General features: G+C 37.7%; 1 protein-coding gene across 1 annotated transcript in view; it reads right to left on the bottom strand.

Moving 5' to 3' along the window:
- Nucleotides 1–15,796, bottom strand: part of LOC146370548 (uncharacterized) — an 88,790-nt gene extending 72,994 nt beyond the window's left edge. Inside the window, exon 1 of the mRNA XM_084954526.1 lies at nt 15,663–15,796. Within this exon, the coding sequence (XP_084810652.1) occupies nt 15,663–15,796 (134 nt within the window). The remainder of the gene's footprint in view (nt 1–15,662) is intronic.
- Nucleotides 15,797–19,953: the final 4,157 nt, after the last annotated feature.

Here is a 19,953-nt window from a genome sequence, read left to right as displayed (position 1 = left end):
ACTGTCTTTATGTTTTTGCATAAATGTATAATAATAATCTCATATCATATACATTAAACGGCTTCTTCATTACAAGTCATTATGCCTAATTTAGCAGTTAGAGAAATCCTCTTTGCTTTATCAAAACACCAAACCCACATGCAGAGCAGGGATGAGAATCTGTATCTAGATAATGAAATTTAACTCGTTCAGTAAGAGTAATGCTATTAAGTTTTCCATGCAGATTATTCTATGAAAACTGAAAGAAATGTTTTAAAGATTTTGTTTATTTAAACACACTTATTGAGAATAAGGTCTCTATCGGTGTTAAAAGTAAAATTCTGGGGGAATTGTTATTGTACTTCGTTGTTAAATCCAAATGACTTCTACTGTAATTCCAAACACTGCTCAGCAGACAAGAACACAATGCCTGGGTGCACTGGCCACCAGGCCAGAACGGCATGATGCCATCACACAGTGTTAGGTCTCCTAATCTGCTTGTCTGTTGTTGTTGGACCAGTCAGAACCCCCACCCCAGTTCATCCAGATCTGCATCCTTGTCAGCAGGGGGCTGACATCAGGCATTAGCCCGTGGGGCCTCTGATAGTACCAACACCTTCGCTTTTGGCTTGAACCCCTACCACGAACTCCACCACCAGGCAAAGAAGAACTATGACTACAATGTCCAAAGCACTCAGACTGCTAAATTATTTTTCTTGATATGAGTGTTGCTTCAGCAGCTATGTTATACTTCCACTGTTCACAATTTTACATCTTCAGGCTTTTGTGCCGTTATTGGCTATATCAACATTACATCTACTTTATTCTCTATTGTCAACTTCCAGTCCCATCGTATATACAAATGATGTCATTCAACCTGTCATGCATTGTGTGGCGAGGACAGAGGCAGAACAGCATGATAAAGATCTAAGAAGAGCAATCCTTTAGTTGACTAAACAAGTAGAAAATGGTACTTCAGAGACTCAGAGAATGGCATCATAATCCCATTAACTTTAATTAGATTTATGTGATGCTCACCTTTCTTCTGTGACAACAAATTAATGATAAGCCAAAGAGAATTAAAACAGTGGTAAGTGAAACCCTTTTCTTCCCCCTAAGGCTCTCTACTGGGTCCCAGCCTCACCTAAAAGCTCATGAGAATTTAGATCAAACCCCTCCTGTGTAGAGCTGAGTGAGACCAGCCATAAATTGCTAATAGACTAAATGAAACGAGGTAGGAGGCTCCTGCTCAGCAGCAATTACCCCTTAGATGTAGTCATTCATATCCCTGCATGTCTGGTTTCATCAGGGCAGCACCAGCACTTTGTCAGGCTGTCTTTGTTGCACAGCATCGGGTTGGTTAGAGGACCGACCATAGAACCGATATGCAGGGGAGCATTTGAAACAACAAAGTGCCGTTTGACTGGCTGGCCGTTCACAAGAATGGCACCTCTTCCTGCCTTTCATGTAGCATGGGTTTGTATAATCAATTATTAATCAAAGTTGCGTTTTGAAACTGAAACTCAAAGACACGTCTGCCACACTTAAGTAACTCCCTGTGTTTTTTTATTTGCTTGGTTGCCTTTTCACTGCTTTATTTACGATGCTCTCGCGGTGTTTTAGATGAGTTACTATAAAGGCAAAGTGTGTCTTCATAGGGTAGTGAGTTTATTTTGGGGGGCGCGATTTATAACAGCCAAAGGATTATTATGCCATATGATGACCATGAGCTACAGTGAGTTAAATGTCTATTCAATCATATGTTTTATACTGTGCGGAAAATATGTTATGTTTGAGTGGCTATTTGTCCAGATATATAGTATTCACCTCACCAAAATGAGACTCATTAGGTCAGTTAGCTCCTTTTTAGTATATGAAAGCATGACAGGTCTATGTATTAAGAAAATACACAAAATGACAATTTTGGTGCTATACATACATATACAATATATACATACATCTATAAATAATATATATAAATCTTTTTAATTAAACTGAGTTTAAATTTCTACTTTTACACTGAAGACAAAACAGAGTTAAACCAGATAAGGACTACAAGAAAAAGTAAAGCCGAGAAACAACAACAAGCTTGCCGGCTGAATCAATAACAGAGTATTGATGAAGATCTGCCACATCAGAGTGTGTGCTTTAAGATTTTGGTCTTTTTGGCCTTACAAAGATTATAACAGAATTATCAGATCTTTGTAAAGAGGCACAACAAATATATCTTGTTCAGGATGGAAAATTGTGACTCATGATTCATTAATTTAGTTTTTCTTCAGCAACAGAGGATAAATCAAGCTCCTATAAACCTCTACAGTTGTTTTAGCGTTCATTTTTCAATGGAAGATAACTGAACAAACACCTATGAATAAATATTGTGCCACTTGCAACTCAATTCAACCACTTGATAAAAAATTCATCCATTGTTTGGGAAACTCGAAACTCTTCTGTCCACCTTTTCTTGTTAGACAAATTGAAGTGTGCACTGAGGGAGGGAGACCAGCAGTAAACACAGAGAATCTATTTAGCCATCCCATTCCAGGGCTGAGAGAAGCGCTGGGTCCTTCAAAGGCAGAGGCAACAATGTGAGTGACATCAGGTCATCCTGCCTCCTCACAGTCATCTGGCTGATAGAATTGTTCTGGGGGGAGATAGGAGGGACGTATGAAGCACAGCTTTTTTGTCATTGCCATATCTTATGATTGATGGCTCCATGGCCGCAGTGAATCTGCCCTTTTTAAATAATTTATGTGGCCCATCGCTATGGACAAGTAGCTTATAACCGGGTTGTTATTTTTCCATTGACTGGAGAGATCAATACTTTAAAGACATGACATAGCCACTAATGAACTACTTAAATGGCTCTCTGGAGTGCAAAACAATTTACTCAAAGCAAAGAGTGAAAACACTTTTATTGCTCTCAACTGTAAAGTTCTACTGTAATGGGTAAAGTGTAAACAAGAAGAAAAGTGATGTCCAGCATTGGAGTCAATTCTACTTGAAGTGAAATTGCAATCCGAATAAAAAAAAGCTCTATTTTTGAATTCTTAAATGCTGGAAATCACTTTGGTAATGTGCATTTGCATTAAATCTAGCCTGGTGGAGTGTCCTGAAAGTGACACTTCTAAACCCCAAATAAGCAGAGCAATTCCCTAAAACAGCCCAGTAGAGTTGCACGTTGTAAATCAAAAGGCCGCTGTTCATTCTCCCTCTAACAAAGTGACAAATTGGGCAAACAATAGTGTTTGAATTCTTATTAAAGTTGATTAATTCATATCATTAGCTGATCGCACAACAGCTCATAAAATATACTAAATTAATTTCTTTACTGTGATTAATACATGAAACACTTGAATTAACATCAATAAATCAATTTGTGAATCAATTACATTATCATGTTTAAATACAGAGCTAATAGTGTACATTAAGTAGAAGTGTAGAAGTGATCATATATCATTTGGCATTGTAAAGAGGAAGAGCAGAGGAGCATCCTTAAATGATCAACGATAAACTCTTAACCTTAATAGGTCCCCGTACAACTGCACGATGATGTTACTGCGAGTTATCTACAAGGAGAATCTGATGTAAGCCAAGCTTCCTTTAATCTTAAATTAATTCAGTACAAGATTAGTGTTGCTGATGCATATAAGTGATGTAAACTCTGACAGCAAACCCTCTGCAAATGCACTATTTTAACAATACTGATACTAAAACTAAGGCTGGGGTCATCTCAAACAATTATTCTATTTGATACATAGTTTTCCTGCTTCAAGCTAAGCCTTTTTTTCCCCGTTTATGTTAAGGATACTATAAGTGAAGTGAAGACAAGATGCTTCATCCAATTTAGCACCTGGAAACTGCCTTGTATAAGTGACTGCTTGCTTCACTACGAACAAGCCAGCTATGAAAGGCACGTCAAGACTTCTTTCTGGTTGCACCGTGGAGAGCTACACACTGTAGCTGCCTTAAAGGGCTGCTGCACAGAGGTGTGAGAGGTCCTCTCAACCAGATGTTGTGTGGATCAGTCAACAGAGCTAACGTGACACACTTTGTAGAAAATTACACTTCTACCACAGCGAGCTTAGGGCCTATATGGTCTCGCTAATAAACCTGGACCTTGTAATGGCTGTCTGATCACTCAAAGGTAGGAGCAGTAGCAACAGGAGGACAAGGAAATGTCATCCAACATGGATAGAAAATGTACCTCCACCTTTGTTTAAGGTTCATGCGGGCTGAGTTTGATTGGTTTCTGTGTTTGTGCCAGTGCTGACTTGTTAGATGTTATACGCACCAGACTTAAGAGTTTTTTTTAACCACTTGGCCTGCTGGGCAACCTGGCTGTCCAATATAGGCAGGGTTTATGAATGAAGCTCTACTAGACCTTAAGGAGCTGCACTTAACATAACCTGAGCAGATGAACAGTAAAATAAAACTACTTATAATGGCCAACTGAATTTTTTATTGCCATTACTATTGACAGATTTAATAAATATTAGAAATACGTTATTTTATCCCCCAAATATGTTGACTTCTGGACAAACTACTGGTTGGCATATGCATATATATATATATATATATATATATATATATATATATATATATATATATATAAATAAGACTATGGATCAATGCATTGTTGATTTTGCTCTTTTCATAAGGTTTATTGACAATCTGAAAGTATTGATCACCACACTTATCTTTATCTCCATGGTTAGTCTGTGGTCTGTACATACCTTTTGTGTGTAATATCCCATACATGTCATCTGTACACAATAGACACACTGTGACATAATATCAATAAAGCAACAGCATAATATTTGCATATCACAAAGGTTCCACATGACAATTATTTAATAAATTAAGCCACCGATGTGTCTAAATGTCCCTTTCTTTTTACAGTTCTAATAATTATAATCCCTTTAAAATCTCCAGAGTTAATCCAAATGCCACTTAAGAAGACTTTCTTTGCTACAGATGTAACAGCCACCGGCCTCTTGTGTCTTCTTCCATAGCTACTGATGTATTCTATGATAAAAAAAAATAAAAGGCATACTTATAAAATGCATGAGTGAATAAAAATGCTTACAAACTTGAAACAATCCATTATTATAGAAAGGATTGAATTAACTCCACTCTTGCACTAAGAATTGTTTGATGCCTTGAAAGATAATTTGCCATGTAATTCTTTTCACCTACACAGATGCACCAGCATATGAGGCGTACAGTTTTTGGGTTTTTTTTCTCCTTTACCATGATAACAACCATTAATTCATCAAGAGTAAATAAAATGTTTTGTTGGGAAGGGACATTAATTATCACATTCATCTGCTTGCTGTTCCAAACTGAGCTATAATGAAATGTGCTGTAATAGAGATTGCTCTTGGGGAGGCAAGCCGTTTATGAATCGCTAGAGGTGCAGCAGCTGCCTTCCCCCTTGAGAGATAGAAATTTATGCCGTATACCCTGCTGATTGTTGAGAAGGTAAAGAACCAATAGCAGCATGTTCAGAGGTTTAATTTAAAGTGTGTTTCTCACTAGGCTGCTCACAACACTTAATTAAACTCTGCTGTTTTGGCAATGACAAATGCTGTGGTGCAGGAGGAAGCTGGGCTGCTGTGACTGAGAGGCTTTTGTAATTTCTTTCATGTGCAGCGATGGCCAGATCCAGGTCAGAAACTGTAGAATTAAAGAACTAAACAAGATTCAGACACGGGGAATAGGAGGGCAAGGGGGTGGGCGGTTACAGTCATTTCTTTCGCAGGAACACATCTATTTTTCTCTCTTTTTACGTCCTCTTTTTCATTTTTGGAAAGTTTTGTCATAGATTTATGAGGGCTTAGCTCCCGTGCCTGGTTTCCCGCACGTATTGCCTTTCACACTGTCGTTTCCTAAGGCATGTGTCTACTTGATGGAGACTTCAACATTTTACTGAAAGGTATGATGAATAAAATGAATAGCATGTTCCTGCACAGAATATTGTTCCTATTATTTTGTAATGGTCTGATCTTTCTATTAAGTCTCTTACCATGACTCTTGATTTGCAGAATCATATTTTTTACCACAGGAAACATTAAGTTTAAAATATTCAAGCAAGTGCGAAATTTAACTTCAGAGGTCTAACGCACAACATCAAACTCAGAGCAGTCAACAAACTGACAGGGAGTGACTAATAGCTTTTTTTCAGGGTATAAATCCAATTCATGCCAAACAAAAATCTTATTTTGTTTCTGTAATGGTATGAACCGTATTACTGTGCATTTCATGAGATTCATTTAAAAAGGTGGAGCCAGTCTAGCACACAGCCTCTGCAAAGCCCTGCTTGCTGCCGTGTCATGAAGTCGCAGAACTCTGGCTATACTACCAGGAAATAACCACAAAGATGCCTGCAAGGCATAAACAGGAGCTGGAGCATTTCATTCAATAATGTAATCCATACTTTTAGGTAAAAGACTTAAATTCTTATGTACTTTTTTATTACTTGAGTGAATGGCACCACACATTTTTTTTTCCTGTCACATGTCAATCTTTTTACGCAGACCTTTACCACAACTGTATAAATAAGTAGTGTTTTTACTGGTACAAAGCAAATAACAATTCACATGATACAATTTCAAGGTGTTTTCCATGAGCACAAGCTCCTCAAGATTTAGCACCTTTAAATGCTAATACATCCTATTTTAGTACATTAATCTTTTTCTTTTTTTGCAGCCTAATGTTAGATACTATTATTAAACTCTATATATAGAGTCTGTAGCTTATGTTTTTGCCATTTTCTCAAGGCAAATTCTCTCTCCAGTGCAATACATTAATAGATATGGACAGACAATTATAACTGTCTTCAGGAGCATGTAAGAATGTATCTACCCATTCATTTTGAAATTTAGTACAAAAACACCATTAGAGGTGAAAATGTTGTGACTGTGAATGTGAGTATTAAATATAAAAACAGAAGCACGCATATGTAAACAAAACAAAACAAAACAAAACAAAAAAACAAGAAACATTGTGTTTATTTAGCTGCTCATATAGGGGATGCAAACAGCTCTATATGTATTTTGGTGTTCTGTAAATGCCAGGGAGACACAGCAGCATCCGTTGGAGTTAACGGTGCAGCACTTTTGTGTTCAGTAGCACAAATCATTAATCATGAGGCCGGCCATATTCTTGTAGTGCCTGTGCTTTCATTACTGGGCCTAATTAAACAGTTCTGTGAACTGGAATCTCAGATTCCTCTGTTACAGATTATCATTAATTATGGTGAAAGTGCTCAGAGATGTTGGACTCAATTATATTCTGCTCAACCCTGGCAGTGGGGTGATTCATTGTTCTGAGCACTCCACAGCCGTACTGTCTCTGCTTATCACCAACCTCCACTTTTGTAAATTGGGCTCTGCCAGCCAACAAACTAAGAATTATGTGCTGCTTTTTTCATTACAGACATGTTGGAGGAGCACAGACCAATTAAGGGTGGGATATTTTGTGTGGAGTGATGAGGCAGGCATTGGTGCAAGGAGATGGGGGTTGGATGGGGGTACTAAGGGAATGAGCTCACCACCATGCTTAAGTTGGGGCTTTATTGCCATGTGTGGTGGATCTCTCCAGCAGGTCTATTGACTGATTATGCTAAGCATATTTTCTCAATATCTCAATGCTCTCAGTATTGTAATTGTAAAATTAGAATGTGGACAGATATGATACTGATATTTCGCTGCCAGTACTGTATACAAACACAGATTTTCAGTGTTGTGGAGAAGGGTTTAAGTGGAGATTTCTATTATAGTGGCAGCTTGGAGTGTGTCTAGCTGGGAGGAAAGTGATAACTTTTCATAATATTTGTGTATGACATGCAACTTTTTATGCAGCTGAACAATGTCAATATTACTTCTTTGGTCTTATGCAGGGTATGTGGGGGTCTAGGATGGAAACAGTGTATGAATGAGATTATTGGTCACCTTTTTTGAGGGTCAGAGAATTGAGAGGAAAATCTGAATCAAAGGGAAGTCGACGTTCCAGTGGTAAGCTTAGGCCTTAGCGGTTTGTACAATTTCATATGCCACAGTAGGTAGTGATTTTAATATATATGAAAATCAGGGGGAACTGTGTGCAGGTGTTGCTTATAATATCACCAGTGGGAGATTTTACAAAGCAGGGCTGTTTTTGTTTCCTCCCACTACAGGGCTGTCTCAGAATGACTCAAAAAAAAAAAAAAAAAAAAAAAAAATCAGTCTCACTTCCATTTACTTCAAAAATTAACACCTTGTGGTAAAAAGGGAGAGATGTGAGAGGAAGACAAAGCCCAATCTGAAATGTCAAAATTTAATTTCACAGTATCTTTGTTTTCCTCATAGTTCCTTAAACTATGGCTGATCTAATCCCATAATTCCCTCGGCAAAGGGGCAAGAAATGGGATTTTTCCTTCAAGTGACATAGCACCAGCTCATTGAAAATGTAATGCACTACTTCCAAGTCACAGGTCAGCCGGCAATCTGAATTTTAAAAGGACTGTGAATAATATTCTGTTTTATTTTGAAAATGAACTTTGTGGCCTCCATCCTGAATCCAATATATGTCTTAATCTTCTGGGCTCTTGAAGCTCACATCTATGGAAGAAGGCCTTTGACTCCTGAACCTAATAAGGAAATCACTTGTTTTCTCATCCGTCTTCCCAGTTTTATAGGGCCCGACGCAAAACAGTCTTTTATTTTAAAAGTATCTGATGAACTGTAAAATATGTGTTATAAAATATCGAGGCATTTCTTCACTTTTATACGTACGGAAAAAGCATTACTCAAGAGAGCCAATACAACACTAATCTGTCAGTAAATATAATGATAATATTATTGTCATCATCATTGTTCCCATTTTTTTATTATATTTTACAAATTCAGTTAGGGTATCTTTTCCACAGTGCATCCTAAAGATGAAAAGATTATCATTTGGGCATTTATTGTTATTCTGAACTGAACGTGGCTGACAGTGGCAGTGAATTTCAGCGTTAATTACGCACTAACCTTTTCAGAATGGATATTTAGACATGCTGTGTCCTGCGACTCTGAATGTTTCAGAAATGAAAACATCCAACGCCCGATCAGTATCTACTCACATTAGCATAGTGTTTTAAAGCCCAGTGCCCTAAAACATGCCACGGAAATCCTCTCCTATTTATCTTAAAATAGCCACTTAACTTTGACTGACACTAATTCTTACTACATGAAACTGTAGAAACCCCTCCATTTCCCCCTTCTGTCTCTGTCAGAAAATTACAAAAGACAGAGTTTGTGATGTCCCCAGTGTGAAAATCCTTTTATTCTGTCAGATTACAGCATTTGATATGACGTAGTGCGGCATTCTGGCCTCACATGCCTGCCAGAAAGAAGGGACCTGTCAGCAGCAGAGGAGAGCAGTGCAGATCATCACTCTGACTGATCCACAGGCCCAGAGACTGTCATCTCCTCCGACTGTACAAGTCAACACAAATAAAAGTGAGGAAGCAAAAGCCATAATGACTGGGAGAGATCCAGGCTCATTGTGGCCATTACTTTTATTCAAACCTTACAGATGACATGATGTGAAAAATGAGCCTGTGTCTAGTCGGGTGCCCATTAGTGAGTGAGCACATTATCTCCCCTTTTTCACATTGAATCTCCTCCCTGCATGCAGTGGCAGATGCTCCCGAGGAGTCACTCACTTTTATGGGCTTTTGACTGCAGTACTCTTTTAAATACAGGGGCCTCCACTAGGCAGAGATGATGTATGGCTGTCAGTGCTCTTTACCTCACTGACAGATGCCTTCAGTGGATCCCTGCTTAAACCTTCTGTCTAAAACTAACGGGGACAGCTAACCTCTTCCTTCACAGAGCAGACAAGCATGCATCAAATTGATTATTGCTGGAGAGGGGGTGATTTCTAAAAAATCTCTATTACCAGACAATTACAGTGCAATTTACTTAAGTACAGTCTGAAGGCAATCATGAAATACAATTCCCCAAAACCCAAACGAGTACTATACTCAGAACCTAAAAATTATAAATATTGAATCTATTATATGGAGTATAGGAGAAGATAAATTTGATTACCACAAAATGAAGATGGACTAGTGGCCCACACAAAAAAGAAAAAGAAAAAAAGAGGAAGAAGACCCATTGAAGAAATGTTAAACCTCTTGATGCAGTAACACCGCTAATTGTTATCAAAAATCCCCAAGATGATGAAGGAAAATCAGTTACTTTGTCAGATTACTATGTTTAAGACGCATGGCGGAGACTGACAGGAAGAAGAAAAAGTGCTTCTCCTTCTTTTCCATCTATCTAGGTGGCAAATTTATGTGGTACACACTCAGAAAAAAAAAAAAAAAAAAAACTTGCTTGGAGATATTTCAACCTATTTTTTGGTACATTTTCAAAGGAATGAAGCAACACAAATTTACAAAGCCTCAACTTTGATATGAATTCTACAAATCTTTTCAGTGAACAGACATAATGGCAATTCTTTGCAGACTCTTGCCAAAACCCTCCGTCTGATCTTTTAAGGGCTGATGAAATGAATATGTAAAAAGTGGAACTGTAGGAAAATAAACATAATGTCAGCTGAGAAACATGTGAATAAATCCCCTTTTTCATTCCCAGTGGCCAGTCATGCATCAGTGTACAGTGTGCTGCAGTGAGCAAATATTCAGCAGCATGGAAACCCCCAGAGAAGGTGGAGCTTATTTTTAAAATAACAAACTTTATTCTACAATAAGAAATACATCTAGATGTGGTGCTACAGAGCAAAGCTCAGAGGTTGTGTTCGGTGACAGGAAGCCTTGGCTTCTCTCAGGCATGAGTATGAACCACAGCCGCCTGGTTCAATCTAATCTCTGACAAGAAACAACGAGCCTTTGGGACACCCCTGGGGTCCACCTCAACACCACACAACATCATAAGCAGCTCAACTCAGAGGGTTAGATCTACTGTAGCTGTCAGGGGAGAAATATGTTTCCATTTTACTACTTCAGTGGCAAGGAAGACCATACAAATGCTCCTCTATTGCCTTCACTATTGCTCACTCGTTTGAATCTCTTTTTTCTCTCTTTCGCCTCTGTCGGTTTTCTCCCAGCACACATACTCAAGGGGTTCCTTGGTGACTGCGTCCCATTACTAGCAAATGACAGCTGCACAACAGAGCTGAATGTCCCCAGTGACTCTGTTCACCACATTCCCAAATCCAGAAGTGTGCAGGATAAACAGGATTTGGTAGTTTCAACCCAATTCACTTCTGTCTGTTAAATTAGTCATTTGAAAAAAGTTGTTCCAGGGATCAACAGTTATGCAAAAATTGTTATAAGATATTAATATTTTCTGAAAGAAATTACAGCATTTTATCATTCCCTTGTCCAACACACACAAACTTATCAGCTGAGTTAATTTATCAAAAGGTGCCAATACTTGTCAGTGAAGTACTAAAACCAAAGATATACAGAGAGCAGTTATGCATACTTAGTTTCATAATTTTTAATCAATTCCAGTTAGTATATTTGCAAATACTGACAATATGAATGGTATGTCAATATTATATACTGCAGTATCTAGGCCATTTTTTAAATTATATGTTTATAATTATTACTGATTCCAATAAGCCTATTTCAGTAACAGTAAAGTCAATTGCAACAGGCTGTCATTAATTTCAGCAGCAAGGTGACTAGGTGACCATTTTATCTGGTCACAGACAGTAAATTTGAGTACCACAGGGTAATGTTAATATCATCAGGGCAATGCCTGTTATGCACAGAAGGCTTCACAGTATAATAGTTTATAGACGCAAGTTACTGTTGACTGTTCACATTGTTCACACTGTTCAGACAGTCTGTTCCACTGTCAGTGTTTATCCAAACATACTAAGTTCCAGTGATTCCACAAGGATCTCAGGCATGATTGTGTTAATCACCTGACACACCTGATTTACCGATTCATTTTCCCCATTCATCTTGGGCAAATGTAGCGACAGCTTGCAATCTGTTTGTTTTGAGTTGTCAAAAAGGAACCAAAGGCATGTATCAACACGGAATAAATGCTACTGCAAGATGTCACCGGCTGCACATGAGATGATGAATTGCAATCATATGTTAATCAGTCGAAGTTGCAGTGATGAGTTGTTTACATGGCGTTCCGTCACGAACCTTGGGCTGCTTTATAGATATGGGTTCTCAAACTGACAGGAGCAGGTTGCCATTTGTGGTACTAATGAACAGCTTTAACTTTTTTTTTTTTTTTGTTCTTTTTATCTTGTTTGTTTTCCATCGCCATAGGAACAACTAAAAATGCATTTATGGATTAAAAAGTGTCTTCAGTGAAAAATTAACTAAGTTTGCTCATGCGATTATAATTACTTTCTTTAAATTTGGCCGCTTGTTATTGTTGTTACAAAATGTATGCACGACGAGCGCTGCTAAGACTGCCTGACAATACTGCAAAACCAGTAGCGTTTTCATCCTTCATCACTCACTGTATTGCTCTCTGACATGCATGCAAAACCATGTAATGTATGTGTGGGTGTGTGCGTGTCTGTTGTGGAAAGCTGGCCACAGAGCAAACAGCAGTAGGTCCAGCAACAAGGTCAATACTAGCGTAAGTACCTTTTTATTTCCCTAGCCTCCCACAGTGTTAGATCCCACAGTTTGTCCAGCAAACGTACTAATGACTGGGATAGCCTTTCTGCTTTGCTTTTGGTTTCCATTGGTAGGAGAATGGGCAGGAGCTAGCTGATACTTTAGTAATTAGAGGACACTAATATGACAACACATACACAATCTGTAGACTAATATTGAGATTAAAGGGAATTAGGTACAAAAATCAATATCTCAGATATTAAAACGACCTTAGTATATATATTAACAATATTTTAGCACATAATTTAAAAAGAATATCTAAAATATAATTATTCTCTTCTATTATTAGTATTCAGTAACAATATCTCAGAAGTGACCTAACTGTACCTGAAATTTTCTTTAAAAATAAATGTGGAGCTACTTGGTACGGTTGATAAAGCAACATTATTATCAGGCATATTTTCATGCAATAATTAACAGCACACTACTTGGCAACATTGGTGGCTCTGCAATCTTTCATCCTGTCCTACTGGCTCAATACAACCTCTGTCAGTCATCTAAAGTGTACAGTAATGCTGGGGGGTTATATTTGATGCACTGGCATATTATTTCTTCAAATGCTGCTATACAGAAACAAGTAAAACAAACAAAAAAAACACCTTCATGTTTCAAGATGTGTAAATGTATTAAATTACTTCACGCCAAGAACACCATGCGTTCAGAAGCAGCCTGTATTAGATGCACACCTTTTTTCATCATATCGCAAAACAACTGATATCAGACTTCAAATTAATAACCCACAATAACACAACAAGGGACACTAGGGTCATTTCTGGTCATGCTGCATCTGTGCCGATATTATCAGCCAATATTCATTTACTGATCTATTGGTATCAGCATTTAACTGCCAATAAATGAAAGTAAAGAAGAAACGAGGAGAACGTCTCTCAACAATGTCATCAGTGTTGTTGCATATTTCGTCCACCAGAGGGCACTTCACTATTGGCATCACATGTTTTTGAATACCACAAACACAATAATCAGCTAATCTGAATAGAAGCAGGTAGAATAAATAAACAGCTACACTTAAAAAATGTAAGAGAAATCTGTTTATAAAAATCAGTTAAGAAAAAAAAAATAGTCCTATATTTCATAATATCTGATTTTCAAAATCACCAAATATCGGTATCAGTATCGGTCGTAAAAATTCTGTATCAACTGGGCTCTAGAGGACGTGGCACTATATGGCATTACATTTAACCAAAAAAAGCATAACAGGCAGAAGGTTAAGCTTTGTGTCAAACATTTATTTTTTGATAAAAGACTCTTTATGAATATTTATGAGTTTGCTTGGGTTATTTTATTTTAAGCTATTTATGTTTCATTTCTTTTATGATGACATTCAAGTGTTTAGTGAGCCATTGTAAACCTTTATAAAACCACTTTTTTGCAGGAATAGTAACAATAATAATAACAACAGTATTGTGACACACTGAAACTGCCAGAACCTTAAAAAAATTACTGTGATGTCAATTTCTGCCCAGCACTAATGCACAGCACACTGCAAGTGAAGTATAGCGCTGAAAGCCCATGAAGTTTTTAACTGTTAGCTGATGCTGCCTTGAGGACTTGATCAATCCTGCTTAATGAAAATAGCCATGACTCTCTAAGGGATTTATTAAATAAGTGAAAATGCAAACAAGGTAATATTTTTAGAGAACTGGAAGTGACAATATAACGAAAGTAATTATAACAGTATATGAAAAATGCAGCGAGAGGCTGCTGTGTGTAAATAAATTAGAATCAAGAGTAAATAGAAACATCACAAGCACAGACACACTTATAAACTATGCTACAACTAAATTGCTTCCACACTCCACGGGCTCAATATGCGATTTAAAAGAACCTAGCAGTGGCAATATTCCTCTGATATGGTGTTTAGTTTTAATAGGAACCCTCAGCTCAAATATGAGCTGACAAACACAGCAAGACAAACACAGTCTCTCTCCGGCAATGAAATATACACTATCAAATAGACCTGTACCTTTTTGAATCTGCCGTGTGGGTGAAACTAAAGCGCAGAACAAACAGCATTCTGATATGGCTTTGAGGGTGATAACAGCGTCTGACAGGGTGGAGAGAGCAGCCTTTGGGCTCGGTGCGAAAACACAACCTGTGATTGACATGATTCCCTGGCCTTAGAGAAGTTTACCTTTTAATAAGAGCTCAGAGAGGCCCTCTCAACAGCCTAGGCTCTCACCGACAGCAAGGGACGTTTGGGGAGGTGTATGTGCATATGTATTTATGTGTGTTAGGCTTATTTGTGTGCATGTGTATCGACCCACATGTGTATCTGTGCCCACTTGTAGCAGATTTCAATCAAGGATTTCAGCCATGCCCAAATATCCCTTCTCTTTTGGGCTGAGTTGTTTGAAGAAAATGAGTGGATTCAGGATCAAGAGCCTTTCTGGAGGAATTTAAGTCTGTTTGAGGATTATGACTTCTTCATCCTGTACAAAGCCTGCAGAGAGAGCTATATGCTAGCCCTTGGTGGCCGGGCTTAGCAATGCATTCCAGACTGCGATATAGAAGAGATAAAACCCAGGAAAGACATCACGGCGTTGGGCACAGATCTGCAAAATAAACAGGGAAATCTGAACCTTTCCAATTTTCATGTTGAATAATTCTTTCATGGTCTTAGAATATGCATGCTTAAAAAATGTTACAGATGTGCTGTAATAGGAGGATATGTGGGAGGGTGAAGAAAGTTTTTCCTAGTAACCTCAAATAATACTGATGAAAACACTGCTCTTTAGCTGATAAACATAATTGCAAGCCCGCTTACTGCCTTTGTGAAATCCTGCAAACATTTCTCTGTACTTCTGACTCATGATTTCCTCTTCATGCCGGGGCTTGTTTCTTTGAACTCATCAAACTGCTGCAAAAGCCACACCTCTTTTCCTCTGACTTATAATTACAATTATCACGCCAACACATCCCCTGCCAGCTCTGCTCAGCATCTTCAGGTTTCAGCCAGGCTTCCTGCAGCATTGACAACATGCCGGATCTATTTCTGAGAGATGCCACAACTAACCTAGCCTCCAGTGAAAGCCACAGTGACTGTGAGGGCCACCTCGCATAAACTTCAGCTGATGAGAAAATAATGTCTGCACCGCGGCCAGCTACTTCTGGATCATCTCTGGAGCGAGCGCTGCTCAAATCTGTCATTATTTACCCTGTTTACAGCGTAACCTGAAAGCAAAACAAGAAATCAATAGAAAATGGGGACAAATTACTGTAAGCATCAATATTTAAGACAGCTGAGATAAAGGGCTCTGAGCTGGTAATAGATTCTTTCCATTTACCATAAGCTTATTGAGAAGAGGGTTTGTCAATTGCTGATAAGCCCATTAGTTAGTTGTTGATAAAACAATTTAGTATCATTAAAGCTCTAAATATAACAAATAGAGCTTGTTAAAAGATAAGATTAATATCTAGCAATCATGTTGCCTCTCTTTTTTCTGGTGCATTTCTTTATTTGACATAAACTTCAATGTAATTGTGTAGCTCATAATGAGAATTTACAGCAACATTATGCAGCAAAATCCAGTGAGTAAGGTTGTTATGCAAGAAATGATCCAACTTCTGATACCAAGTTGCCTCAGACTCTAACATTACAGAACAGAACGTTGATCTTGCCTGTCTACCAAGAATAATGAATATTACCACTAACTATTAGAATGTTAATACCATTATAAAGTATATTATTAATACATCGCACACCCAAATGTCCCAAGTACTTAAACAGATTAAGAACTGTAAGCTTAATTTTCCTTATAAATCCTACTAACTTGAATTATTTGAGTTCCTGGGACATTTTCTTCCTATTTAAGATGTAACTGATTGACTAAGCAAAAGATACGTTTTGTTGTTATGTGGACTGTTTAAGGAAAGTTCTGGTTTTTGCATTAGTAAAATATTATGTATCTTTTTCAAACTACGTTGTTGTATGTTTCTTCCATTATGTTTTCTTTTTATTTACTCAGGCTGTGTTTTAGTACCTTAATGTTGGATTAGAGAAGCAGTGGCACCATAGGTGGAGTGACACCCCTTTGCTGGTATCTATGCAGAGGCAATTATTTCTGATCAGAGAAATTCCACGCATGACAAAAACAATATCAGGACGTTGATTTTACTCACGCTACAGTCCTTTTGTGTGTTTGTGTACCTTTAATCCCATGGGGTATGACAATTAAAATAATCATGATAAGTAAAAATTAAAATGCAGCATGTAATCCAAGTACAGTTTACAGTGATTTTGAGAGTAAACATGCTTTATTCAGCAATAAAAGACACATAATAGAACACACACATAGATAGCTAAAACCTCCTAACAGTATGTGAATCTCAAGAGTGCTTTGCTTTGTTGTGAAGGTTACCTGACTTTGCTTTACCCCAAAGCAAAGAGACTCAACTCGCTTCACTCTTACATCTTTTGTTCTTGATCAAGTTTACTAAACCCCGTACAAAATGCAGCCAAACGCACGAAGCAAAGCGATCATCCCGGGCAAAGGAAGCTATGAACGAGCAGGAAAGAGGAAGTAGCATCTCCAACAGACAGTCGCAGCAGGGCACGGACTAACTATAGCCACATCAATGACTAACTCTCACAGCAAGGACACCTCCCTTCACTTTGAAAAGAAAATAAATTAAACAACAAAGGGGGACACTGACATTCACAGCCTTTCAGTTTTATTGCACCAAATAACTACTCGTCATACGTCCAGCACAGGATCATTGTTAAGTTCAGTCCATAAAAACAACACGAAGAAGAAGAAAAAAACATTTTGAGAACAAGAAGTTTTCTTCCCAGCTGGAATGATGATTGCTTTATGAATTTGTAGTTGATGTAGAAAAAGGTTCCCTCATCTCCTGGCCTAATATGGTCATTCCAACACAGGAGGACACCCATCTTTGTACTTCTTCATGCATTACACACACAATCAATAATGGAAAAATATACACTGTGAAAGGCCTTAGTTGCACTGCCTACAAGCGGCATTGATTAATGATTTTGTGCCAGTTATGACAGCAAGGTGCATGCAGTGAAGAGAGTGGAAGGCCTTTTTAATAGTGCAAGGAGAGAATTAAATCAAACCCAGGAGGGCCTCCACTGGAAAGGAGAGATGCTGCATCTCTCTGCTCTAAATCACAGCTCTACTTAAGCCCAGCCTTCTCTTTCCCCATTTTTCTACATTATCAAAGGAAACCTGTCACTGCTGTCTATGGTAAAGTTTACAAATCATGATTTATCAGAGAGAGGATCTCTAAACACCTGTGTGAGAAAATAAGCGTCCCCTGCATTATTATTTATAGGCCAAAAAGTTTGTTTAGTCTTCCTTTGACTTGAGAAAGCGTTTCAAAACTTTGAAATCCAAGTTTTGAAAAATGCATTTAAAAAGCATTTGATTCCATTTGCGTACCTGCATATGTCATGTCCAAACAACGTCTCAAGTCGTTAAGTCGTCAGTGGAAAAACAAGCAAAATGCAGCTTGATATTATCCCAGAGTTGGCTAAATTAAATTAAAATTTTCGCAAAAACAAATTAATAAATAAATAAAATACACTAGGAAGAGAAACATGTTTAGCAGATTTCTAACCTCTATTTTCTTTTCAAAAGGCTGGAGATTCTCAAATAGCCATGAGTCTTTATTTCTAACAAGAAAAGGGAATCCTAAGGACCCTCCTAGGTCTGCTGTTAGAGATGCAAACATCACACTTTTAAAACCTGCAATCCATACATTTAGCTCAGACATCTCTAGAAAAACAACATTTTAAATACACAGTACATTCTGAAATAGTCCATTACTTATTTTTAAACCTTTATGTCTTGAGAGCCCCAAACCACAACCCAGTTTTGAGACACTTTGTGCAGTGCAAACCGACAAAGCCGCAGAAGCTGGGGAGAGAAAATCCTTCTTACTGGCCACCAAGGCCAGTCGCTACCAGAATACTCCAGAAAAAAGCAGCAGCCCGAAAGCCATATAAAGAGAGGAGATGAACCCAGGGTGATGAGCACTCACTCTGTCTTCTCTTTGTTCCTAATACAGAACTTTCTCCAGGCATGAGGTTTCTGAGTAAGATATATAAGACAGAATACCCAAAGTGCTTTGTTTGTATAGAAAATACATTAGGATAAGACTGCTGCAAAAGTTTGAAAATGCCATTGGGGATTAGTGTGTAAATACACATTGTTGATGGGAAACTGATGTCATTAGAAAAAAAAATAAATTATATATTATTTTAACAAAGACTGTAATTAAATAGAAAACACACATTCTATACATGTGCACTTAAAAGGAAGCAGATGTAACACAAACACTGAATATGAACATTTTTTTCCTTTTCTATTATTTTGTTCCATTAATATTTCAGTTTAATAATTAATAATAATTTTTTTCATATCAATACCTAAGAGTGTGATGTGAGCTGATTTGTGTTGTTAGGTTAATGGCCTGTGCATTTCAAATGTTTCACAGTAACATTTGAAGACAACTGGTAAAAGTGTCCACTGACTATAAATGAACAGAGCTTTAAATCCACCACACTTCCTAATGTAAAACAATTTCTTTTAAATTTAAATGGGTTTTTTTTTTTATAACCATAACCAAAGCAAATATCAGTTAAATAATAATTTCATCATTTCCCAAACTTTAAACACTGACCAGGCCTGAAGGTTAAAGAAATCACAAACTCCTTTACTATTTAAAAAATGTTAAAATATTTATACGAGAAAAAACAAAAAAACGAGGGCTTTGGGAAGAGGAAAAAAGCAAACAAGAAAACCGTTGCTCTAAGGGAAGTCCAGGCTGTAAATGTGCACAATATTCCACATTATATACATGTCATTTCAGAGTGCGCTCCAAGTGACGCAGTGTCAAATCTGTGTGACAGATTTAGGTGAACGCTGGTGAAGGGAGCTCTGCGTGGGGAGAGCGGCTTAGGGCTGACTCAAGCAGCCAGTACAAGATCTCCAGCAGGCAGAAAGGAGCCCTTCTCAGTGCGGAGCAGATGCCTGTCCAGCCCACCAACACCGAATGCCAAGCAATAACCTGACACCATTGCCATCTTCTGACTATATTCACACATGACTCTTGGTATATACTGCGTATGGCGAAACACTGACAAGAAAAGAAAATGCAAAGGAAAATTTAAAGCTGCTTCAAAAGGCTAAAGTCGAGTGTTCTATAGATAAAACCAATATTAGGGTTTTTTTTTTTTATTTTAGTAAGACTGAATTGGTTCAAAAAGTTCATGCTTTTCATGATATATACAGAGATGTGAACTAAGACACAGAGCCAGTATGTTGATTTATAATGTAATG

This window comes from Perissodus microlepis, chromosome 16 (assembly GCF_051167445.1).
Source record: "Perissodus microlepis isolate ML-2025 ecotype Zambia chromosome 16, ASM5116744v1, whole genome shotgun sequence".
NCBI classification, from domain to species: Eukaryota; Metazoa; Chordata; class Actinopteri; order Cichliformes; family Cichlidae; genus Perissodus; species Perissodus microlepis.
Note: the sequence above shows the minus strand (reverse complement) of the source record. Positions and strands in the feature narration are given on the sequence as shown.